A 27,477-nucleotide genomic window follows, 5' to 3' on the forward strand; every position below is an offset into this window, starting at 1 on the left:
TGCTGCTTTAGCTATAATTAATAAAATGGCCAACGCATGATTTAACATATGAGAACAATGATTGTTTGCCTATTAGTCTTGGTAGCCTAAAATACAGAAATCATTCTAAATATAAAATCCATAGGCGGCGGTTATAGGCGGAATTGAGAGCCGAGACCAGGGAGCTTAGCTTGGGTTCTGGATTTAGGGGGCCGATTCGTGACAATCACACTTTCCTTCCATCAGTGAAAGTACAAATAAGTCTCATTTGCACTGGTTTTCATTTTTTATTATTTGTGTGTTTTTTTTTAATTATTAAAGGAAACTATACCCCACAAACAATGTAGGTCTCTATAAAAAGACATTGCATAAAACAGCTCATATGTAAAACCCTGCTTCATGTATATTAACCATTTTCATAATATACTTTTCCAGTAGTCTGTGCCATTGAGTAATCATAAATAGAAAATTGCCATTTTAAAAAATAAGAGCCGGCCCCTGAGATCGTAAGATTCACTGTGTACACAAACATACCAACAAACCATACATGTTAGGTCACATGAGCCAATTAACAGGCAGAGTTTTTTGCTTCAACACTTCTTCCTGTTACAGTTAGAGCTGCAGTATTTCTGGTCAGGTGATCTCTAAAGAAGCACAGAGACCATCACAATATTGTGGCTCAAGGCAAGAGATGTAAAAGGGCAAGATTTACTTAAATATATAGACCAGTTTGCTAAGATCCTTTAATATGCCACTTAATATGATGTCAACTATCTGTTGCTTATGTGTTAATTTTGGGGGAATAGTTTTCCTTTAAGTTTTTATTTAGTAGCTCTGCAGTTTGCCGTTTCAGCAAGGTCCAAATTACCGAAGCAACCATGCACTGATTTGAATAAGAGACTGGAATATGAATAGGAGAGGGTCTGAATAGAAAGATGAGGAATAAAAAAGCAATAACCATAAATTTGTAGCTGTGATTTTTTAGATGGGGTCAGTGACCTGGAAACTGTCAAATGAAGGGAAAAAAATTAAAAATCTATAAAAAAATTTTTTGGAATAGTTGCATCGAATTAGCCATTCTAACATACAAAAATGTTACTTTGAGGTGAACCACCCCTTTAAAGAGGCAGCATACACCTGCTTTTTGCCAGTTTTAATTTGGAAATATGCAGGTTTCTTGCACTAAAGAGAGCACATTTTGAAACTAATGCTACATTCTGCTTCCTATTCCTACAAGCAAGTTTCCGCACAAGCCTGTTCATTGAACTAATGTTGAAAAAGGAGGTATACTGCCTCTTTAAATCCACTTCCCAAGAGGATTTGTTTTTGCTAGCACTGGACTTGGGAAGGAACAATTCAGTTGGCTGGATTACTGGAGCTGTACAATAGCCCACTAGGGTGTGGCACTGCCTAGACCTAATGTGGTCAGAAGCCTAGGGTGTGGTTTGGAATGTGTGAACCTGTATATTAAGCTGGGCTAAGGGCTGGGGTTATGTTATACAAGAAAATAATACAAGTGGGTTAAGGGACTCCTGCTAATATTACCCATAGTGTAAATGTGACATGGACCTTAGAATGTAAGCTCCACTGGGCCAATGACTGTTGGAATGATGTCTAATAAAGAGCTGCACAAATGTGTCAGCACTATATAAATCACAGATAATAATTATAATAATAAAGCTGCTGTGGTTTCCAATCAACATGAGTCAGTATCAATTGAAATAGGTAAATAAATCCAAAGAAACAAGTACTTGGGCAATTGTTTATTGCAACCAGAATGACTTGATATGGGAGCAAGGATTCCATTGGCCATGCCTTCTACAGACTGTGGTAAGATCTCAAATGAAGGCTATCATAAGAACATACAAGTTTTACAGAAAAAGAAACAATAAAAAAACACATGCTTTGACAACAGATAAGTTACGTGTGATCAGGGTAACAATTTCCCACGAATCTATTGTTTTTCAACTCGCTATTAGATAACTTTTCATGATGGTGTCAATGGCTTAGAATTAGAAACAAACTTTGTCTTTGCATATCATATTGCATGAATGTAATAGTCACTGACTTACAGCTTACCATGACATCACAGCTTGCCATGACATCACTGCAAGATTCTAAAATTGAATTTGCTATCACGAATTATAATCAATTTCACAAGCACCACCAATAGTTTTCTTAGTACAGATGACAGTGAAAAAGGGAACTGGACGGCCCCAAATTGTGCAAAATGATGTGTTTAGATATGGCATTGCAATTTAATGACAAAATAGATTATCACAATATTATTTGAATAAAAAAGCAAAGGGGGCGGAGAGCAATCAGGAAAAAAAAGCAGAGAAGATAACAGTGAAGTTTGCCGTTGGGAACGATCTAGAACAGAGTTCACAAGGGAGTTTAAGGGACACAGTTTGCAGTAGATGTACCAGCATAAAACAATGAAATTGACAACACTATAATGTTAAACAATTTCTCTACTTTTTTTTTGTTGCTGTTTTTTTGGACATTTTGGGATTTTTTTTTCAAGTGTGTTTTATTTAATTTTTTAAAATGTTTTCAGTCATTTTTTTCTTTTTTAATGATGAAGCTTAGTTTAGCAGCATGAGTAAACAGGAAGAGCTTGTAGCCCTCTACTGCAGCCTGCTAAGGCATGGCCTGTGTGGCATTATAACACCCTTCTGCTGGAGAGGTCTGCATTGGACATTCCCTACCAGCACATGGAGTCAAAAGGAATCTCATCTGGCACTTGGTTCTGCCAAGCAAAGTGCTGACTTCACATGACTGACACTGCTTGTAATTGTGGGCATGGGGACAGACTGGCCTCTGACCTGGACAGGTCACTACTACATGCCACTGTCTCCATGCCCACAACATCTGCAGAACTATCTTCATTGTACAGCCTCTTGATCCCATCATAGAAGTCATCCACTTCCATCTGCTCTACCTTCCTCTTGGTGGAGGCCTGTTTGCTGGCAGCTGGAGCTGCCAGTCTTTGGTAGAAGACGGAGGCTCCCTTAATCAGAGCTCCTGATGTGCATTTGCCCTGTGGATGGAATCCTGGTTCCTTTACAGTGGAGGGGTGGAAATAAGCTCCTCTGTTGTAGGACACCAGGGTATGCTTGAGGGGACTGTAGACGTATACAGCATTGGGAGGCAAGGGAGGCTGCAGAAGAGAAAGGTGACGTGCTGCTACTTCCCGGCAATGGAATAGCTGAGCACTATCCATCTGTGTGGGAGCAAACACAAAAACAGTAGAGGAAGATTAGCAGACAAGAGGCTTTTTAACCTTTTAAATGTGCTGCCAGTAACGTGTCATGGCAAACATTAAAAGTGAAAATAGAAAAATAACATCTACAAAGCAGTTGCTATCATACTTAAGAGAGAGCTGCACATTTAACAGAAGCAATGATTTTGCCTTAAAGGATCCCTTAAGGACATGTAAAACCTATATTTTGCTACTATGTACTGTATATATGTTGGGACAACCAAGCCACATCACGTGTACTGCATATGCCCCCTCCATTTGCCAGCACCTCTCATTTTCCTAAAACAAATATTAGCTTTCACCCTGCAGCCATTTTCCCTCTGCATCAACAATAACACTGACATCTGCAAACGGTACATGTATGCTGTAAAGTTCATGCCATTCAGAATGCAGATTTACACAGGCACAACATACTTTGATAAAAAGTTCTGCTGGGGTTGAGCACTGTAATGGTTAAGCCGAGTTCAGGAGAGGTTGTTAGGAGAAAAAAATAGGATCACACAGCTAGAGTTTCTATGGGAACCGGCAATGCTATCTGTTCATTGGCTGTTAGACTGGAGGATGTGTTTAGTAATCTGAGTTGAGATGAACTGAGTATGCTCATGAGCCAACAGCCAAAGTAATTCCCTGAGGGAGGGGGCTGAGTGGGTTAGAGGAAGAGAAGGATTTCTAAGGAGATGTTGCAGCCTTACAGTTAATCACTTAGCAACCTGAGTGGCAGGTATCTTAAAGATTTCAAAGCGGCTGTTCACTGGTTACATTTTTGTGGGGAGGGTTTACATATCCTTTGATTACTATATTTTAGATGTTCAATGACCACTATTGATAAAAATTACTCTTATAAAAGATATACAAAAACCCTGCAAGTTACCTATTATTATATTATTAATGTCCATAGTTCTCCCCAGCAAATGCTTCCAGTTAGGTGGGGGCAAGAGTAGCTAAGTAGAAAAGAAAAAATGCACCAAGAGCCCTTAAGCCTGCCCCAGCCTTGCCCGATATTATAGAAATATTTTTACGGGTTATGGTAAGACTGTGCGCTTGTGCAAATACAGCAGGGATATGTTTGTGCTAGTATGGGAAATCACATACTTTAAAAACGGCTGACTAACGGGGGAATGTAATAAAAATCGCTAACGGAAAAACTATTCGCAATGCGAAAAGTTATGCCTTTGCGCGAACAAATTTTGCTTTGTGCGAATTTAATATAGCTTTTGCGAGCCCGGAAACTGTTTAGCGACCACTTCCGACAGTGAAAGACTGTTTGCGAATTTTATAGTTTGCGCCAATGCGCAGTCAATGTAATAAAACTTCTTACTGCAAAAGTCATTATGTTTGCTCCAAAAGATTACGACACCTTCACACACTTCTTATGAGTGCGCAATTAAAATTCGCAATGCGCAATTAAAATTCGCAATGCAATAACAGTTTAAGGAACAATATTACATTGCAAGATGTGGATTTTTAGTCCTATTGGTGCGAATTGTTTGCTCTTTGCGACTTTTATTACATTCCCCTGATAGTCTTTTGCCACTACAGAGAACAATACATTTAGTTATAGGGTAATGTAGCTGGTCTATTACTCCATGTTGCAGCCTCTGGTGTAGTAGTGCCTTCTTGTGACCAGCGTCCTGGATACCAGGAAAACTCCCGGTGGGCCCAGGTGTCATGGGGCCCTTGAGCTGCTAAAGATTTGGCCTATTTCATGGCCATTTCCTATTTCTTTGAGAACAAAGAGGTTAAATATATCGAATAATAGATTATAGTATCTAAAGAATAGAGACTAGGAGAATAGAGGTTGAGTGAGGAGAAGAATAATAATAGTACTGAGAGTGGTACCCTGGTCTATGGTTCTTTAGCGGGCCCCTGGTCTAAGGTTTTAGGGCGGGCCCCTGGTGTCCCAGTCCGACACTGCTTGTGACCCAGAACACATGGTCTGCTAATGCATTTCCTCTGCCTGTGTTTAGATCAGCACTCCTCCTCAGTCATCACAATTGCACAACTTGAGCAATGACAGAATGTTGCCAGCAAGCTAGTTTATTGTCACTATAAAACATATGAAAATACCCTTCTATAATGACACTGAGCAAAATAAACGAAACAAATTAGTTAAACCTTCATTCTCTCATATTCACAATCACAGCAGCAAGGTGTAATTTTCCATTGTCCCTAAATCTTATGATCACACCTCAACCTGATACAGGTGTAGGATCTATTATACAGATGCCTGGGTGCTTGGGTATTCCAGATAATGGATCATTTCATAAGATAAATTAAAAAATGTAACATTAAATAACCCCCAATAGGATTATTTTCCCACCAATATGGATTCACGCAGCTTAGTTACCATCCAGTACAGTTTTATTATTATTCTTTTGGTTAGGAAAAACGTTAGAAATCTCCCTTTCTCACATCTTTCCTAATCAGAAGACCAACCCTCTTTCTTTCTCTTGACAACTTCCTTGAAAACTTCATGGTCAGAAACGGACTGTCAAGTATCGCTGTTGTAACAAAATTCAGTCATTTTAATAGTACATGTATCCCTTTATATATTGGAATTAAAAAAGAAGAAAAAAATTTAAGCTGAAAAAGTGCTGAAAGGTCCCTCATCTGAAAACCTCCCAGAGCATTCCAGATAATAGATCCCATACCTGCATGTGCAAGTACTATTGGTTACCTGTGCCATCTGGAGTAGCTTTATGGTAACAGCCAGCCAATCAGGAAGCAGCTTTTCCATTTCTAGACTAAGGAGTGCCAGTGCCAACATGGAGCCCTTAACCTGTAGTAGCTGGTGAAATGCCATACACTGCAGAAGCTGCTTGGTGAGAAGAGCTACATGCTGAGATGGATTCAGTTCGGGCATTCTGTCAAACAATTCAGGGCTGGCATTCAAAGTCATGGCATGGAACTGATAAAAAAAAACAAAACAGAAAATATAACAGTGCTAGAGGGATAACAATACACACAAAGATACAGCAACTGGGCATGTGGTCTTGTTTTTTTATAGCACTTTGCAACTAGGTAGCCTGAATAGGACATACAGTATTACAAATGAAAAATTATAATGAAAACTAAAGCTGGCCACATCACAGGCAGGTTTATGCGGTCTTTATCGTATGGGTCTTAATAGGCCTGTTATATGAACCGGTCATATATTAGATCAGGGGTTCCCAACCTTTTTTTACCCTTGAGTCACATTCGAATATAAAGAAAGTTGAGGAGCTACGCAAGCATCCAAAATGTTCCTGGGTGTGCCAAATAAGGGTGTGATTGGCTATTTGGTAGCCCCTATGTGGACTGGAAGCCTACAGGAGGCTCTATTTAGCAGTACAAATAGTTATTTTTCAAGTATAATTTGCCTTCAAGCAAGGAATCGAAAAATAAGCACCTGCTTTGAGGCCACTGGGAGCATCAGCCAAGGGGTTGATGAGCAACATGTTACTCACGAGCCACTGTTTGGGGAGCACTGTATTAGATGATCGTATCAACCAGATTTGGCCCAACTCGTTGGAAGCTAAATCACCTAGAGATCTGCTTGACCTCGCCAAATGAGTAGATCTAACTGTGTATTGCCAGCTTTAATCTCAGAGCTGATGGGTTGTCTTTGTCCCTGTGTTTCCAGTACTACTTCCTTCTTTGCCATAGGGAATATAGGCACCCACCCTTTTTGCAAAATCTGTAATCGTTAATAGCAATAACTGTGCTTGGGGTGCTTTTCAGCTACAAACAAGTTCACTTAGAAAGCTTACCCCATATGTAATATAAGGCACTAAGTTTGCCGAGGAGCAGTAACCAATAGCAACCAATAAGATATTTGCTTTTAAACAGGTGACCAGTAATACTACCTGCTGATTGGTTGCTATAGGTTACTGTACCTGGGAAAAACTTAGTGCCTCTTATTGCATTACCCAATTAGTATTTTGCATCTGATCTGGCTATATTTTATCTATGATTTAGAAACGCATAAGTTATATTTACAATGTGAAGAAAATCCAGAGGCGTAGCTGTGTGAAGGTCCCAGTTCAGTTTATCTAGAATTATCCTCTCCATTCTAAGAACCTCAGCTGGAGAGCAGCCACACGAGCTGTCCTGGGTCAGGACTTTGAGCACAGGAATCCGCTGTAGGATAAAAAAGGCTCATTTTAGTAAACCACTCCAACACAATACAAATCTTTGAAAACAAAATTTAAACTGAAAGAAACCATGTATGTTGGTGAAGACAACAAAAAAATTATATTCAACAGAAAGTAAACTTACAGTAAATCTTATGGTAGTCTCACCTGTTAAAGTAACTCCTATTCATATGTATGAGTGGGAGCTGCCAAACCTACCAACTTCACTGCCCCATCTAATTCATGTGCTTGTAACACTATACATGAGACAATAAATGGTTACCTAAATATTGTGCTAAGATGAACACAATATAATTGAGGTAACACCCCTAAAATCTTCGTAGGCTTTCCTCTATTTATTCAGAAAGTAATTCTTCAGCATTATGTCAATTTGTAATTGTCTTTATTTAAAGGAGAAGGAAAGGCAACACATAAATAGCTTTCTATCATAAGTCTGGTGGATTTACAACTTACTGAACATTTTGAAAGTTGTCTCCCTGGTGTCATTTAGAAGCAAGACCGATCTGCGCAGACTGCAGCGTGTGACTCCGGTGACGTCACACATTTTGCAGGCATCTGCCTCCCTGCTGCCCGAGGCAGCCTTGAGGCGTGTTGGGCACAATTACAGTCTAATGCGCATCCCTATGATGATGACACGCATGCAAATATGGCTGTGCACGCGTCATCATTGGCCCCTATGAACACGCCCCCCAGCCAATCAGAATAGAAGCATCTCTGTGCTAAGGAGACGCACTGGGGACAGCAAACAGGCAGCATCTAGCGCATGCGGTGCATAGCGAGGGGACAAGACTTTATAGATAAATACTTACTTTAGCAGCGCTACTCTTTTTTGCGCGCACGTGATGCTCGTGCTGCCAGTAATGAGCTGCTTAATAATGTGCACCTAGTGACACGCTCCTGGGGGTCATGGTTTTTTTCCCACGCATGCGCAAGAGGCAGAGGAAGCATCAGTTACATTACAAAGATGGCGGCTGTGTGACTGCAGATGCGAGCAGAACAGGAACACAGATATTATGCAATAGGCTAGGCATTGGTGAGTTAGAACTATATCGATTTAGGAGAACTTAAGGAGTACATTAGAGGGAGATAGGTTATGATTTTTGCCTTTCCTTCTCCTTTAAAGGGGACCAGTCACCCAAAAAAAGAATTCCAAATCCTATTTTATTATGTTAGTTAAGCAAAATGAATTTTAATTACACTGTAAAAATGATTTGAATCTTGTTTCCTTCCGTCTGGGAATTAATTATTATAGCAAGCAGGCAGGAGCCATGTTGTGAACACTGTTATTAAGGCAAGTCTTGCATCATCTCAGAATCTTGTTTGTGCACCAACGAGGGACCTGATGTCCAACCCACATGCGCTGGTTTCACAATTAAATGGTAAAGAGAACAGGGGGAATGTGGGGAGAGCAGTGACATCTAGTAGGTGCTGAATGGAAAGTGAAAGTAATTGCCTGCCCCACCTCTATGCCTAAGGCATAGAGGAGGGGCAGGCAATATTTGGTTGACAGCTGAGATTTTTGAATGCTTAAATAAAAAAAATTATTTGGGTTTCATATTTAAATTGAAAAGGACATTTATTATACAGCTTTTTATGTCTGGGTGACAGGTCTCCTTGAAAACAGTGGTCTTGTAACAGCGATCAACAAAATAGGGCAATAAATATAACAACATGATATGGTCTCAAAATATATATCTGCTTTCTGTTCGTTTAGCTACATAATTTTGATCTGGTACTAAGCATTCGAAAGATGGTGGCTTTGCCAAAACAGATTTACCTCGTCTTCCTCAATGGTTTTGGCAGCAAGGAAGAAACAGCTGATTGCAATGCACCGTAAGTATTTTGGACGGGCCTGGTGGTTGAAAAACAAGAATTTGAAAAAACATAAGAAGACAACTCAGTGTTGCCATTTGCTCACTGAAAGGGTCACCCAAAAAAAATAATCTGGTAAAATGGTAAGCAGAATTACAACAGGACATCTAACAAGGCAAGCATAATTGTATGGTATCCTTCCTTCATTCTTACAATCTGCTGTACCCTAAAAGTGATCTTAGAGGCGAAGACCCTCTGAGAGTCTCTAGGGGACTGCCCATCTATGCCTTAGTTTGGGAGTGTGCTGCCTAAAACTTGAGGAACACCCCTGTTACTTGTGCTCTAGTAAGAATGCAGCAATCCTGAGCTTTTCCGTCAATGAACTAGTGCTAGACACTGCAGATGGATGATTAACTCACTGGGAGGATCTAAACATTATGCCTCTTGCCTTTTATACAGCGGTGATGGGACAGTGTAACATGGATTGATCTTTTGTAACAAGGCTCAAAGTGATAGTTGGCACTGCTGTGTAACACACTGAAATCTACTGCTCATCTGTTTGATCTCTAGAGCTGGCCCATAATTACCCAAATGCCACCATTGGCATTTGATATTCCTATCTAGATGCTGGCACCCTAATATAATCTTGTTTATAGCATTTCAGAAAATGTCGTTTTGGTGTCTGTACTATCCAAGAACGCATGTGTCTATGTAATACAGACACGTTAAATGTTATGTCCCACTATTCCAAAACACGACATTACATTTTAGTATTTTATACAGGTAAAATATAAAAAAACGAAAAAAATATGGTGTTTGACAAAGCCTTTGACAAAGCCCGCAATTGACGGGTGAAACGCGCGTCAGGCCCACCTTTTAGTTTTCAGTTAGGCAGGACGTCTGATAGGGACTTTAATGGTACAACGGATCGGGAGGGTGCATTACGAGGGTGAAGGGGTTGGATGTGGTGAATTGATCCGTGGGCCAGAACCTTAGCTCTCTGCAGAAATTACGTGCCTAAGTAACACGGCATTATCATTGAAGGGCACTTTACAGCAGGTGGTGTACTATGAGGGTGAAGGGGTTGGAACTGGCTGAATGAACCGTGGGTTAGAATTCTTAACTAGCCACAGAACTGGTATTTACCAGCACGGCAAGGTAGCCATTTGCTGATTTGGTTCATAATCTATACCCAACACCCACTAGGATTAACCTATCACTGGGTTAAACGGTTGCTTAGCACCACTTGTGACAACCCTCCTTTACCAGTCAATCAACGTCCTGTTTCTAGCTGCTTTTTTAATTTTTAATATTTTTTGTTTGGACATCAATTTTAAATGCTGATTAAAAGTTATGTTTTAATTCCAATACTTCTAATTACCTCGGAGGTTATATATGGGAAGGTGCAACTGTGAGGGCCAGTTCTTTCAATTTCTCTCCCCCCTTTTTTACAGGTAAAATATAGCAATAAGTAGATTCTAACAACTCTGAAGTATAAGCATTTGCATAAAAACTGAAAAAGAGAGATTGCTAAGGATGTTTTTATTCTTACTTTATTTTTATTTCTATTTTGTATTAATATATTTTATGAAGTATTTTTGTTCAAAGACATCATTTGATGTTTATTTCTACTAGTCTGACATGTTAATATCTTTTCCTTTATTCTGTTAACTGACGAGATTTAATAGGTCAATTTTTGCTGTTCTTTTTGCTCATGCTGTTTATTTCAATATGCTAATAAACACAATTGAAAAGAAAGAGAGTTGCTGAGCAGTCTTTTCTCAATATGACTTCAGTCTGAAATGTCAGCATCTGTATCACATATGTACATACCTTTACTGTAGCCAAAAAACGATCCAAAATACTGATGGCCAGAGCAAGTGTTTCTGGGTAAACACAGAACTGGTACTTAAGTTCAGCCAGCCATAGGATCACTTCATCCCGCTGTTCTGGAGAAACAGCTACGTCCTGTGAAAGTAAATCACATATTTTTAATTTGTGCCTAATAGAACAGATTTTACTGCTAGACATTAAGCATTAAAAGTAACGGTCACATTTGCATACACTTTTGTATGGTATAGATGTGCCTCTTCTAAGCAGCTTTTCAATAGGTCTTCATTGGTTATTTTGTATATTTGATTATGAACTTTTCTACTCTTTAGAACTCTAACAGGGGAATGTAATAAAAGTCGCAAAGAGCAAAATAATTCGCACCAATAAGACTAAAAATCCACAACTCGCAATGTAATATTGTTCCTTAAACTGTTATTGCATTGCGAATTTTAATTGCGCATTGCGAATTTTAATTGCGCACTCATAAGAAGTGCTTGAAGGTGTCGTAATCTTCTGGAGCAAACATAACGACTTTTTCAGTAAGAAGTTTTATTACATTGACTGCGCATTGGCGCAAACTATAAAATTCGCAAACGGTCTTTCACTGTCGGAAGTGGTCGCTAAACAGTTTCCGGGCTCGCAAAAGCTTTATTAAATTCGCACAAAGCAAAATTTGTTCGCGCAAAGGCATAACTTTTCGCATTGCGAATAGTTTTTCCGTTAGCGATTTTTATTACATTCCCCCGTAAAACTGTTGTCTGGTGTGCTGGCTACCAAAACAATACACAATACAAGGTCTCATTTTTATGGTTTCCTTTTCATATCCCCTTACTATTGATCTTTCTTTCTGACTTCAAAACAACTGCCTTGTTGCTAGGGTAATTAAATGTAAACAACACGATATTAGTTGATATTTCAAGTTTGAAACTTGCATTAAAAAATAATGTGTAAGAAAACAAATTGGCATAAAATATGATAGTGATCTACAGTTAGTTTAGAGTAGGTATATACATACAGATATATCTTTTATGTGAGTGTATAGTTAGGTTTGTGTATGTGTTTGTATAGATATGCACTGGGGGTCAGTTGGATTAGTTGATTTTGATTGACTTTTGTCAAACCAAATTAACTATGTAACTATATTTTAATTTTCTGCTGCGTCAAAAAGTTTATATTGTATTGAACTAGCCCTTTGATGTTCGCTCCCCTGAATACAGACCCAAAGTGAAAACAATGAAGTCGTGCATGAAAATCACACCATTCATAAAAACAACCATGTGAACAAGGCCTAACTCTCTTCTGGCACATTTGAAATATTCAGATTTATTTTTAGGACTAGAGCGTTCTTATACAGTAAACCTTCGTTCACTCAAATTACCTGCTTCTCAAAAATGTCCTGGGTTAAGAGGTTGCCATTCAAAATAAGGAGTATTGCGCAACTAGAAACTGTCATTATGTGAAGGAGATGCTGATTTAATAGCAGGGCACCCACGTTTATACAGTAGAAAATACACTGTGCTAGTCTAGAGATAGATATGGGAGTTGAATGTGTCGACTGATCTGTCCATTACGAACTGGTGCATGAAATGTTCTGTATTTGACTGTATAATAGCTACAACTAATATCACACCATTTTGTTGTCCTACACATTGAGATTTATAGAAGACAGAAAGGCAGTTATTGTTCCAATATTTATAAGACTATAGGGCTACTGAAATTGTGGAAAAAATGGACACAATTCTTAACGGGGTGGTTCACCTTTAAGTTAAGGTTTGGGATGTTATAGAATGGCCAATTCAAAGCAACTTTCCAATTGGTCTTCATATTCATATTACTTCATCTATATTTTTTATAGTTTAATTATTTGCTTTCTTCTTCTGACAGCTTTCAAATGGAAGGGGGGGTCACTGACCCCATCTAAAACACATGTAAGGCTACAAATGTATAGTTACTGCTACTATTTATTACTTTTCTTGCTTTTTAGGCCTCTCCTATTCATATTCCAGTCTTTTATTCAAATCAATGCATGGTTTCTAGGATAATTTGGAGCCCAGCAATCAAACTGCAGAAACTGGAGGGCTGCTGAATAAAAACCTAAATAACACAAAAAACACAAATAATAACAAATGAAAACCCACATTGTCTCAGAATATCACTCTCTACATCATTCTAAAAGTTTATTAAAAGCTGAACAGCCCCTTTAAAGGTACTTGCACATAAACATGCAACATGCTCCCTCTCAATCTGTTGTGATTAACCTCTCATAAATGCACCTACTGGTGCGGACACTAAAGGTGGCCCCTGGCCACTCTGAGGTGGTCTGTTTGATTGTGCTCTTTGCACTAGAAGAGCTGGAATTCCAGTTTGAAAAAGGCTTTCCTGTGGGGCGCTGCTGCCTGAAGCAAGATTCTCACCTTGCCTCATGGTAGCCTCACTCCTGGGTGGCAGTAATTCCAATATGTGCAGAAGCCCAAAAAAAATTTTAATGCCAAGAACCAGAAATAACACAAGCTCCAGTTTTTTTTTTTTTAAAGCATAGTGCGCCTGCAGATGCAATTAGGGAACACTGCATTATGGGTAAAATAAATATGGAAAATTGCATCCAAACTTGCACTTTGTAAACTGCACTTAAATATCAACTTCTGTGGTAGATGCAAACACTGTCATAGTTCAGACTTTCTGTCACACTTTATAAATGGTGCACACATTGCCTCAGTGTTATTAGCCTGAAACTAGTAAAACCTAAACATTTACACAGTAGAAGTTTAAAAAAGGGAAATATTTGAAGCCACCCCACCCTTAGGTTAAAGGGGTTGTTCACCTTCAAACAACTAGTTGGATTCAGACAGATCACCAGAAATAACGACTTTTTCCAATGACTTTCTATTTTCTATGTGTGCCAGTTTTCTAATATTGAAGTGTAAAGTGTAATTTCTCTCCTTCTGAAGCACCTCTGGGAGGGGGGGTCGCCGATCCTGTAAACTGTTCTAAATGGATACATTTAGTTGATACATTTCTTATCTTTGTCCCTGCTGAGCAGAATCTCTGGGTTTCATTACAGGCAGCTGTTAGAATTGATACAATAGTTGCTAATACTCCAGAGATGCTGCAGAGAAATGTATCAACTCAATGTTGTAAAATTGTAACAGTTCAGAATCTGCACGGAATTACTGAGCTGCCAGACTCAAACACCAGAGACATGAACATTCACCTTTAAACTTAGGTTTTGGAAAAAACGTAAAAAATAAATAATGGAAAGTAATTGAAAAAAGTCTTTATTTCTGGGGAACAATCTAAAAACAACTGAATTGAAAAAAGTGTTTTGAAGGTGAACAACCCCATTAATATTAATTGATGCCATAATAAGCAACTGTTCTATGTCAGCAGTTGGTCCAAAGGCCATATTTTATTGACAATGTAATTAATCTATTCTTGAAACACCTGTTTTATTCACACACACTGGAATGCTGGGAGAAGCAGAAGATCACTAATAGATAACTTATTACAGTTAAACATCATGTGCAGAGACAGGATTATGGCAATGAGTGTATTTCACAAATCTATTTTATAGAAAGCTGATCCTTAAAGCTGTTTTACAGATTGGCAACAATAATCTGAAAGATATATAAAAAATAACTTTTATTGTTGCCAAGAGTTGGCACTGGATCTTGGCAGAGTATCACTGCTCAGAATAGTCCAACAGTTGAGCTGTAGGTTAGTGATGTGCAGGCCGACTCGATACCCAGGGGTCGGGCAAGTTCAGGCCGACCTTGCACTTCCTGCTCTCCCCGCCCGCCACCTTGCACTGCCGGTCTGCCGACTTCCTTTTTTTTTTTTTATAGAGGCGCGCGCAGGATTGCTGCATTTAATGTCTTTTGCATGTGGTGATTTCAACCAATGTGAAGTGGTTAGTATCATCAGTTTGACATTTCATCTCCAATGGGAGAGGATACTTCCCGCTGGATGATTAAGCACCCCATGTGTCAGCGCTCTAACACTCTAATAAACTAAAGTTAAAAGGTGTCTGTAGTCAGTCACTGCAAAGAATGTCAGGGGTTCACTAGGCTAAAAAGAACTGACATTACGGATGCCTCCTAATTATCTTTCCCCATATCTATATGTACAGCAGGGAAAATAAGTATTGAAAGTTTTTCTCAGTAAATATATTTCTAATGGGCTATTCACATGAAATTTCCACCAGATGTCAGTAACAATCCAAGTAATGAATGAAAAAAATAAGTCCATAAATTAAGTTATGTGTAATAAAGTGGAATGACACAGGGAATAAGTATTAAACACATGAAGAAAAGGATGTGCAAAAAGGCACAGAAAGCCAAGAAACCTGCTGAAATCTGTCAGTATTTAAAAAACAATCCTGCCCCCTATCAGTGCAAATTAATATTGACTGGTTTAATCCTGATTGATGGCCTATAAAAAGGTTTCTCATTACCAAGGTATCACACAAGAAGCATCTTAAGGCAAAAGCAAAGAGCTCTCTCAAGACCTGCACAACCTTATCGTTGGAAAACATACTGCATTGGTTACAGACGTATTTCTAAGATTCTGAATGTTGGACCATTGGAGCCATAATCCAGAAGTGGAAAGAACATCAGTTCACCCTAAACTGGCTACGACCAGGTACTCCTTGCAAGATTTCTGACACAGGAGTCAAGAAGAAGAGTTGTTCAAGAGCCAAGGATCACTTGCAGAGCACTTCAGAAAGACCTTGAATTAGCAGGTACAGTTGTTTCAAAGAAAACAATAAGTATTGCACTCAACCAACATGGCCTCTTTGCATGGTCACCGCGCAAGACTCCACTACTGAAGAGAAAGCATGATGAAGCTTGTTTAAAGTTTGCTGCACAACACTTGCACAAGCCAATGAAATTCTGGGAGAATATAGTCTGGTCAGATGAGACCAAAATTGAACCATTTGGATGTTATTGCACACACCATGTTTGGAGGAGAAATGGCACTGCACATCACCCCAAAAACACCATGCCAACAGTTTGGAGTTGTAACATCATGGTGTGGGGCTGTTTTACAGCATATGGTACTGACAGACTTCATACAATTAAAGGAAGGATGAATGGAGAAATGTACATTCTTGATAAGAATCTGCTATCTATGGAAAGAACTGAAGATCAGAGTTCATAGAAGAGCCCCCTGGAATCTTCAACATTTGAAGACAAAATCACACCTGAGCAATGCATGCAACTAGTTTCTCCACACAGGAGGCATCTTGAAGTTGTCATTACCAACTACTCGGTATTAAATACATTTCAGAAAGCTTGTTAAATACTTATTCCCTGTGCTATTCCACATTTTTACACATAATGTAATTAATTGTTACAGGCATCGGGTGTAAATTTCATGTCAATAGCCCATCAAAAATATATTTACTGAAAACTGTTGACGTCTTCAATACAGGTATGGCACCTATTATTCAGAATGTAAGTCTACTAGAAAATCATGTAAACATTAAATAAACCCAATAAACTCGTTTTGCTTCCTATAAGTATTAATTATATTTTAGTTTGGATCATGTACACAGTACTGTTATTACAGAGAAAAAGGAGATCATTTTTAAAAATGTGGATTATTTCATTATAATGGAGTCTATGGGAGGCAGCCTTTCCGTAACTCTGAGCTTTCTGGATAATGGGTTTCCGGATAATGGATCCTATACCTGTACCCATAAAAAAAAAAGGCCACTACATAAATATTTAATGAAATGTTCGAAGACTGATGTAATTATTGGTGCGTGACGATGATTTCCATAGCCATATGTTTTCCTGAAATAACATCCAGTATGAAAATAAGAAACCCAAGTGAAATTATTAATGTAGAAGTGGTAATATGTAGAAGATATTCATCCTGCCTATTCCATACCAGTGGGATTACTGCTGTAATTGGTCTGCATGTGACAAGAATTAAAATACCAAAGGAAAACAAAGAGTATCTCTATCATACTGCCACTGGTAAATGACTATTGACATGTGCATGAAAGAAAATTCCAGCCTGCATTGTGCAGCCCCTTGGTGCCCCCAGAAAGTCACTCTGATCTCTTGCAAATGCCAGTAAGAACCTTTATAGACATGTGTTTGTGTGTGTACTTGTGTGAAGTGCTGGTAGGCAATGATTCAGTAGCACTGTTCTTCCTAGAATACTATTGCAACATTTTGTTGTGTTTTTTCTTTAAATGAGAAGCACCATGACTATCCAATTTAAATGGCAGAGGATTCTTCTGTGGGGCTACCTTTAGACCCTGTATTGTAACTTCAACTGTACATGAATATGACAATGTTGATCATAAACTAAATTGACCAGTTGAAATGCATCATGAGGCATTATACATCCTTCTGGTCATGATACTGATCTACCCAATCCCACCTCAATCCACCTAAACTCTACCTCATAAGCAGAAAGCCAAGGCCCCTTGATTGGACTGGGCCCCTGAAAGAACTCTGGTCTGTACCCGCTTATGACAGTCCTGCAGCCTTGTAACATATAGCTACCAGTATTGTAGTTCCCAAAAGTGTTATTTATTGTGGCATCAAGATACCATATAAAGGCATGCCAATCAGGGCATTTCTGGGGCAGTAGTGAACTGAGGCAGAATTATGGTGCTCCAAATTATAGGACAATGCTGAAAACGCCAGGTCTCAAATATTCTGGATAATAAGTCCTATATACCTATAGTAGTGCAGGTCGAGAAAAACTTTACCCACACCTGACCCGACTCCTCCCCTCTTTTCATAGACCTGCCCCAACAATGACATCACAAAAGGGGCGGGCGAGTGACACGCAGGTAAACCCGTGGGTATCAGTCCGGTCTGCACATTACTAACCTACAGGTATATGCTTCTAAACAGTGGTTAGTAATGTCAATCTTGTGTTTTAAAAAATATAATGTACCCCCCTGCTGTACATTGCAAGGGTCATCACAGCGTTCTATAACCTATCCCATGGTCTCCTGCTGTCATATGGCTGGGCAACGTCAATTCATTTTATTTTACGAAGGGTGTAAATTATTCCCCATATATAAACAGAACTGCATCCTTAGAAACAGAAATACTGCTTAAAGGGGTCTTTCACCTTTAAGTAAGTTTTAGTATGTTATAGAATGGCCAGTTCTAAGCAACTTTCAGTTGGTCGTCATCATTTTTTATAGTTTTTTTTAATTATTTGCCTTCTTTTTCTGATTCTTTCCAGCTTTTAAATAGGGGTCACTGACCACATCTAAAAAACAAATGGTCTGTAAGGCTACAAATGTATTGTTACTGCTACATTTTATTACTCCTCTTTCTATTCAGGCCCTCTCCTTTTCATATTCCAGTCTTTTATTAAAATCAATGTTTGGTTGCTAGGGTAATTTAGACCCTGACAACCAGATTGCAGAAACTGCACACTGGAGAGCTGCTGAATAAAAATCTAAATAACTTAAAAACCACACATAATAAAAAATGAAAACTAATTGCAAATTGTCTCAGAATATCACTCTCTATATCTTACTAAAAGTTAACTCAAAAGTGAACAACCCCTTTAATAAGGATTGCAGCAGTTGAAGTAAAACCCCTATGTTATAGAAAACCATGCCAAAAACAAGGAAGGAGTCAGGATGTAGGGTATCGCTACTGCGGAGTCCTTGGCAAAGAGCTTGTTGCACCACTGATGCAGTTTGTGTCCAAAGATAGTCAAACAAGTATAGAGCCACAAGGAAAAAGTCCATGGCAGCAAATCTGAAAATGTGTAAAAAATTTATTAAATACCAGAAATGCCTCAGAAAATCAGTCATGCAACCTACAGAGCGCCAACAGGTACCTATGGAAAAATTTGGCTCTTACAATTACCAGGGGTGGTTTGTTGTGGTCCCTGGCAAATTGCTGCCTAAGACAAGCTGCACAATTTACCTTAAAGTCTCTCTGACACAGTTATATATATCCAAGTAGAGTTACTACCTATTCTGGCAAAAACTCTATCCTTGATATCTTACATGCATTTTGACTGAGATTTATATTAATTGGGAACAGAAAAGTTAGAAAATCAAGCACTGATGTGGTTTTCTTGAGAAAGTTGTGTGTACAATAGAGCGTTTTAGCCCTTAGACACAGAAGGGATCATTTATAAACACTGGGCAAATTTGTACCTTGGTAGTAACCCATGGCAACCAATAAGATGATTGCTTTCAGTGTTCAACTAGCAGCTGACTGAAAAAAGCTAGTCACTGATTGGTTGCTATGGGTTACTGCCCAGAAGCAAATTTGCCCAGTGTTTATAAATGAGCACCAGAGAGGTTTATAGAGTTGTAAAACGGTACAATTGTATTTTGTACAGAATATGTCAGTCTTATTGGCTTCCAACTCTCACATTTTTTATTGCAATTAATATCCCTGAAAATGTATATTTTGAACCATAATATAAGGATTAATAATGTTTAAGCCATCTTGTTCCTGTAACACCTTATTTTGCAGAACCAAATGAAGAATTTCCATGAACGCATTATGTCTTAATGGAGAAAGCGCCCTTGGGAGAAAGAAATATATTAGCAGCAAAGAACACAAACAAAGCCATACAAATAGTAGTAAGCAGCAGGGGAACATTAAGTTCCACTTTGTTGCTATGAACTCGCTGTTCTTATTAATGGAAACAAAAACAAGGTGTTTTTCATTTTTGAGATTAGATTATAGATACATATAAGTAGCAATCAACCAGTCATTCAGAGCTGTCCAAATGGAGGCCAACAGTCTAGATATGGCCCTCTAAAGGATTTCTGTGCCACACAGTCTGATCAAGGGGTCCTTTTTTGTGTGGTTCCTAAACAAACAGCTAGGTTATTAAGCAATAAAGGACATGTTTCAATGCAGTACAAAAGCATTAACAGTAAGGGGCCAATTTATTAAAAAATCAAGTTTTATTTTTTCAAGATTTGAGAAAAAAACAGTAAAAAAAACACAAGTACGAATATATACTCGAGAATATTCTTTGTAACCTTGAATAGTTGCCAATTATTAAAGAATAAAATCACGAAAAACCGCCAGAAAAAACTACGCAAGTAAAAGCTGGTGAGGTTGTTTAGAAGTCATGGGAATGCTCTCTGACAACATTATATATTTAGTTATTTTCCCCGTTTATTAAAACATTTGAGATTTTCAACCTCATTGAAAATGGATGGGACAATGAGATTCTCACTGGCGTTTGACTTTTTTCTGTGAAAAAAAAAACGCGTGCAGGAATATTTTGTCATTTTTTTTCTAAAATAACCTAGCATTCGAGGGAAAAAAATTGGATTTTGCTAAATCTACCCCTTATCGTCAGGGGTGCCTTTACACTCTAGAACACTAAAAGAGAACTACTTCTACCCCACTACTATCAGATGGGATCTCTGTGCAGATTACTTTGCCATTTTGGTGCTTACCTTACTAGAAATATTTAATGGAGCCTTAGCTGGTCATGGTTCCCCTCCTAGGGCCAACCTTCACTTCCAAATGTTGTAAACCAAAGGAAAGACCTCTGATATTCAATATAACGTTTAACTTTTTTAAAAAGATGTAGGAATGTATAGGCCGAATAATAGAAATAAATGTAAATGGCTGCAACACTGCTTTCTAAAACCTTTGATTGGGAGGTCCTGAATTCTGGATTTATTTTAGCTGGATACGTGATTTAAATGGACTCTATTACAATTTAATTGCTCGGACACTTGTATTTGCTAGCCCTTTCAATTCTGGCCCAGAATATGATCACTACAATATAAACAACAATATAAAAACTATTTTGGGATTACAGGTGGGATTAATAAATGGGCTTTTCCCTTTTTAAAATCTGTGGAAATGTATCTTGACCTTCAAGGGATACTGTCATGGGAAAAACATTTTTTTTCAAAATGAATCAGTTCATAGTGCTGCTCCAGCAGAATTCTGCACTGAAATCCATTTTCTCAAAAGAGCAAACACATTTTTTTATATTCAATTTTGAAATCCGACATGGGGCTAGACATATTGTCAATTTCCCAGCTGCCCAAGTCATGTGACTTTGATAAATCTACCCCTTAGCGTCAGGGGGGCTAGACATATTGTCAATTTCCCAGCTGCCCCAAGTCATGTGACTTTGATAAATCTACCCCTTAGCGTCAGGGGTGCTCTTTTGAGAAATGGATTTCAGTGCAGAATTCTGCTGGAGTAGCACTATTAACTGATGCGTTTTGAAAAAAACATGTTTTTTGATGACAGGATCCCTTTAAGTAACTAAAAAGGGTTGTAGAGTAAAGCAGTAAAAATAAGAAACTACAAGAGAGCTACAATTATATTTTTTGTATGCATCAAAGATCTTAAATGCAGTTTTTAAGTAGAAACTAAAATTATCAAACACCGGAAGAATTATCTATCTATTCTCATAGTACACAACCCACATGCTCCATCATCCCACTCACAGCCCTGACTTCCATATTTCCATTTTAGTACAACTGACTGATGAGATGTCAGCCAATTACTAATTAAATATGAAAGGAGATATCTTTGCTGAGTTCACAGGTTCTTGAATCTAGCATATCTACCAGATCCACAGCACCTGAAAAAACCACAACGCTCTTTAAGATATCCATTTAACCACCGATGTCCATAAACTTATATTATTGTAAAAAGTCATATACAAAGGGAAAGAATGTGAATGTGAATGTTTGCTCCAGGTTTATCAACCTATAGCAATCAGCAGGCAGCATATACAAGTCTCTGAAAGCAAATATTGGGTTGCTAAATGGGGCCATACACATACATATAAAATCATTTGATTGTCATTGCATTTAGGCTGGCAGGACAATCCTGAGCAAATTCTATGTACCATGGATATTGGTCAGTTTGATGATCAGACATTTAATCTGCCATGCACCATATTTGACAGCATGTGTTGAATTGGCAGATGACGGTATGGATGATCTGTGGCTCCTCTTCATTCATGTACTGCCACTCATATATCCATCTGTTTGGTCAGATATTGTACTAGATCGACCAGTGCACTGCTAGACATAGACCAAACTTAATACGTTACCATACTGGCCACTAACAATAATGTATTAAAAGAAAATTAAAAAAAGAATAAACTCTAGTCTTAAAGAGTATATTTCCTCTATATTTAAATACAAAATGCATTATTGTTATTGACCTGTTCCTAAAAGAGATGGAACTAATAACATAATATTTAATATACTTACCTGGTTGGCTTGGGTTTTGTGCACGTACACCTTCCACATCTGGGCTTCCCTAGAGACTGCCCTTTCTAAAAGAAAGGACAGTCTCTGGCTCTCCAGGGGCCCTGAGAACTTCATGGCACCCCTTGGATACGCCTGCCACCCAACCAGATACAGCTACCTGAAAAAAAAAACCATGTGTTTGCTGAAGAGTGTTGAACCTATAAATGCACATGTATCAAGAACGCACTTGCACAACAATGAATTAAATTACAATAAAAAAGTACAGTTTTATTTTATTGTTTCAAATAGGGCTATACCTTCGGCTTCTCAATTTGCTATTTACACCAAGGATCTGAACTTGGTTGACTTACTTCATCATCAAAGGCAGTACCTGCTGAACGAATGCTAATGTGCACAATTTCTCTCTGCGTTTAATGATAATACAAAATTATGTTTGTTGATTCAGATTTCGTAAATACATTTTTGGAAATTAGATATTTTGTAAACTTCTGTGCATCTGTTCTGATGAGATGTAATGCTAGAATTGCATAGTGAAGTTGCAATGTTACAGCTGCTTTGGTTATAAGCTTCAGCTGCTTATATTGATATAGTGGGTGCTTTCACTGGAAATGAGCATATTTTATCATTGCATACAGCACAGGGGGACATTTTTGCGTGTGTGGCCATATACTTAAATATATGGGAACATTTGGTTTCAGAGAAGATAAAGAGAGCTTAGTAAGTAAGATATGGCCACAACATTCTAAACACCATGCACAAGATTCTTTGGGTATATTTTCCATGTATAGCACATCATCATGATACAGCTGATCATATCATACTTGGACAACAGAGAAGGTTCCAAAACCTTCCCATTTAGTGAGAGCATCCTAATAAGATTTCAGTAATCTGATTTTTAACTTTCCTCTGTGGTTCCATATGAAGGAACTATTGCTTCCCACATTTCTTGAGTTTTCTAAAAGTTTACTGTCAAAATGTGTCAATACATGTGTCTGGCCAGTGTAAATTTTTATTACATCCTTTTTGCTGCTAAAGATATATCTTTTTAATTCGATTTTTTGTTTTATGCATTAACAGTGTAGTTACTACGAGTAAACAAGATCATATAATAAGACATTTTCAATCATTGGTTTAAGCACTCAGGCATGGGACCATCTGATTGCCTAGACTCGCATATCTGCAAGCCAGCCAGACATCAAGGTGTGGTGGCACAGTCAGTCTCTCAGGCTCCTATGCCTGTAGCCTAACCAGCCTTTCAGGCCCAAGTTAGTTGCTGTGGCTCCTAAACCCATGATACCACTGCTGGCTCCCCAGCCTTCTACCCTGGCTCCAACATCACAGATTTAATTTGTTAACCTGGCACGGTGATGGCTCTGCCCATTGACTAGCTCATAGTGCAGTCTGGTATGCCTGCAGTTCTGACCAATAGCCAGACATCCATAAAGATATCTCTGCCCATTGTTCTGGTTGTTGGTGTCTCCAACGACCTTTAGCACCATCCTGCCCTGGGCCCCAGGTTTCAAGACTGTATTATTTCAAGCTCTTGACCTCCAGGCCATGTGATTCTTATACTGTGTCTGCCTCCAATAGTTCTTAAGCTCTGGTCAGTCTGCGCTAACTATTGGTTAGTCTCATTATGACTAATTGGTATACTTTCAATTTAAAGCACACCCTGATTTCACAGCCTACCCGTACACAACTAGTACAGGTATGGTTATTCAGAAAGCTCCGAATTACAGAATGGTTGTCTCGCATAGACTCCATTTTATTGTAATAATCCACATTTTTGAAAATGATTTCCTATTTCTCTGTAATAAAAAAAAAACAGATCCTTTACTGGATCCAAACTACAATATAATTAATCCTTATTGGAAGCAAAACCAGCATAATGATTACATGATGTTTCAGTAGATTTAAGGTGTGAGGATCCAAATTACATAAAGATCCGTTATCCAGAAAACCCCATGTCCCGAGATTTCTGGATTACAGGTCCCATACCTGTACACCCAAACAGTAAGGTTAAGGGCACATGGGGAGATTCGGGGAGATTTAGTCACCTGGCGACTAATCGCCTCTTCTTCTCTGCGACAATCTCCCCAAACTGATTTCCCGCCGAGGCGACTAAATCTCCTGAATTTCCTCGTGTGACCTTACCCTTAGGCTCTCTACAATCCTACTTGTTGAGCAGAGTATAGGCTTGAGTTGCCACCTGCACAGTTTTATTGGCAATGCTCATCCCTGAAAGGCAGAAAGCACTAATGTAGTTGATTTTTGCATGGCATTGGAGTTTTCACTTCCAGCAAGTAAATGCGTGACTAGATGCCCTTGGCCAGTAGAAAATTATACTTTATGCCATCAATAGGGAAGAAAGTTCAAAATACAGGAATTTTCCAGAACAAATGGCAATCCTATGTCTGACATAAAGAATCTAGTATAATTAAGTCAAAGGCAACTGGACATTTACAGTTTTTCTTGAAAACGTTTCACCACTCCACAAGGTTGTGGATTGGTTGGGAATTCCCCGGCATTTAAACCCTTGAGGATAGTAACAGGTCCCATACTAGATACTGTATATCATGAACTGGATAAATGAGAATCTTCATAGACTATGTGTGACATAGCTTTTTGTTTTGTGTCAGAAATTCTGTTCTAACATTATTTTAAATATGTTAGCTAGCATCAGTTATTTTTTTAAAGAAACAATGCAACAGGAAATGTTTTTAATATTTTGATATATCATGAAGAACTGCTTTACAGGATAAACATTAACCATATTTAAATGTGAGGTTCAATTCAAGCAGAGCAGGCTTTTTGGTTTTGATGAGTTATCGAAAAAGATGTCTCAAATTTTGCCACCCTTGGATGGCAATCTGCCATATTGTCATTGCCAGCCTAATTGTTGCAAAAAACAATCTCTTGCATTCGAGCACATACTAACCAGGCTGTTAAATAAAAGGTAAAATATATGCATATTTATTGTATTTCTGTAGCTGTAACCTTGTTTTGGGAGCTGGAAAAGTCTGGATTGCTGATTAAAATATATATATTGACCCTGGTTAATATGTCTTAGAGAAAAAAAAATTGTAACGGGCAGTTTTAACCCCTTGACTTGTGCATCACCTTTTTAATATAAATAACTCATTGCAAAACAGGAAAAATTGTTCAAAACTTTCCAGCAATATGGAAAATGCCCTTGCTAGATTATGACAAAAAGCTTGGGACTTTTCACTGCTATGGGGAGTTCCATTCAGGTGTTAATGGCCCAAATGACATCACTGAGTTATCAGGATTTGCCCACTTTTTGATGCTATGTAGGAGGCACCAAACTTACTCATAACATACCATTACACAGAGAATATTAGAATTAAGACGTTATTTTATAGCCATAGTTTACATATTATTTTACACTACTTGTAACCTGGCCTATCCTTTTGAAGCAGAATTGTGAAGTCAATGGAAATGATTTGGGAAGCAAATGAACTGTGAAACAGAAGTAGTAAAAAGCTAGGTGTCACTCAGCCTTTTTTTTTTCTTTACAGCTTTTATCAAGCTAACATACTTTTTTTTTTTACTTTACACCAAAATTGCAAACTAATCTATACATGTACATAAAATCAGTAGACAAATTTTTGAATACAAGGGACTATATAATGGCATTAATGTGGCAATGTTTGGTGTATTTCAGTGTCATTTTTTTACACAGATTTATACATATGCTTCATATTTTGTCCTGCTGCATTTAGACCAAAGTATGGAGTATGAAGAGACCATCACTTTAGATCATAGGGTAATCAAAATCACTTTCTGCACCACAGTTAGTTACCAAAAAATTCACTTGTAAACTAATCATCAAGGACCAGGCAAGCTAAAAATTACGTAATCCGAAGTAGCTGTGGGTCTCCAGAGTTCGTTTTTAAGTTGATTTGAAAGGTTTTGTGGCTTGATGGGGCCATTACTCTGTTGAGAATACCCTGAAACGTTAAAGTGAGGGACCACCAAAATCTTTTCATTGAGTTGTGTAATCCGAAGTAGGCTCTTTTCAGTTGTGTAACTGTTCTCAACAGTACTGGCAAAATAGTGGTGCCCAACACATTCCTTCGCTTGTATTATGTGCTGTATTCTTCTGTTTATTGTTTGGTAGGCAAGCTGTCTCCACTGGCACAGAGAGCTTTTTCCTACAACATGATCCTGCCTGACAATTCACTCAAACAGAGGAAAAAAACATTCCATTTTGTTTAATGTCTTGTTCTTATCTTAGTCAGTAGGCTGCAAAATGGGCTTTGTTGTTACCTATGACCCATAGTCACAGATAACAGGCTGTTTTTTTTTTTTCTTAAGCAATGAGATACCTATGCCACAGAAACAGGCAACTGTTTGTTCCCTGCTGCTCAGCACTGCAGAATATCTGTACAAAACACAATGACAATTATTTCTGTGCACTTGGATGCATATTTTCAAGCATAGCTGTAAGCTTAAGCAGCAATGTTACTGCAGCAGTACACTGAATGAAATAACTTACATAGTGGAAGGTCTACATGCCAGTTCCTGGTTAGGGAAATCTAGACCTGGCAAGACTTTGGGGGGGAGTGGACTATACAAGAGCTCTTTCTTATCAATCAGTAGCCTGTGTACAGGGTCAATGTGACTGATCTTTGTATATTCCTTGCTTGCTGTGCAGTTAAACATGTCATTACCCCCAAGAGCTAGCAATCTACACCTGAAAAGGTGTGTGAATTCCTAGCGTGCATGTCGACCCCCATCACCATCCCCAAACTGTCATAATTGTTGCATACTGCTGCTCAACCACCACACATACATTACTGTCATTTTTAGCAGTTTTGTTATTGTATCAATCATAATTACTGTTTCTGTAAGTAGAAATACTTATTTCAATGTGAGAGAGAGAGAGAGAGAGAACAGTGTATGGAAGACACAAAAGGGTTAATAGTCCCATGTCACAACAAACATTCACACACATGTACATGGCTCACCTCCCCTGCAAAGCTGAAGGTTTCACTGTTGCATTTGGAGATCATGAGATCCATTAAAAAATGTCAAATAAAAAATAATATATTCTACAAAACAGAGCCCTCCATGTATTTATATGAGGGTTTGTCCTCCTTGCTTCGGGGAGAAAAAGGAATTCATGATTCCTGCTTCTACCAATAAGGTATTTCTCGTTCTTATTCCGTAGTGGGGGGTTGGATTGGGAAGAGGACGCGGAGGATGCGGGTATAATATGCAAA

General features: G+C 38.4%; 1 protein-coding gene across 1 annotated transcript; it reads right to left on the reverse strand.

The window, feature by feature from the left end:
- Positions 1-2,550: 2,550 nt before the first annotated feature.
- On the reverse strand, positions 2,551-27,477 carry ccni.L (cyclin I L homeolog). Its single transcript, NM_001090102.1, is given in 7 exon segments — positions 2,551-3,205; positions 5,922-6,152; positions 7,223-7,363; positions 9,155-9,229; positions 11,023-11,157; positions 22,232-22,388; positions 27,223-27,477. Coding segments are annotated over 6 exon segments (1,149 nt in total). The 5' UTR covers positions 22,346-22,388; positions 27,223-27,477; the 3' UTR covers positions 2,551-2,752.

This window comes from Xenopus laevis, chromosome 1L (assembly GCF_017654675.1).
Source record: "Xenopus laevis strain J_2021 chromosome 1L, Xenopus_laevis_v10.1, whole genome shotgun sequence".
Taxonomy (NCBI): Eukaryota; Metazoa; Chordata; class Amphibia; order Anura; family Pipidae; genus Xenopus; species Xenopus laevis.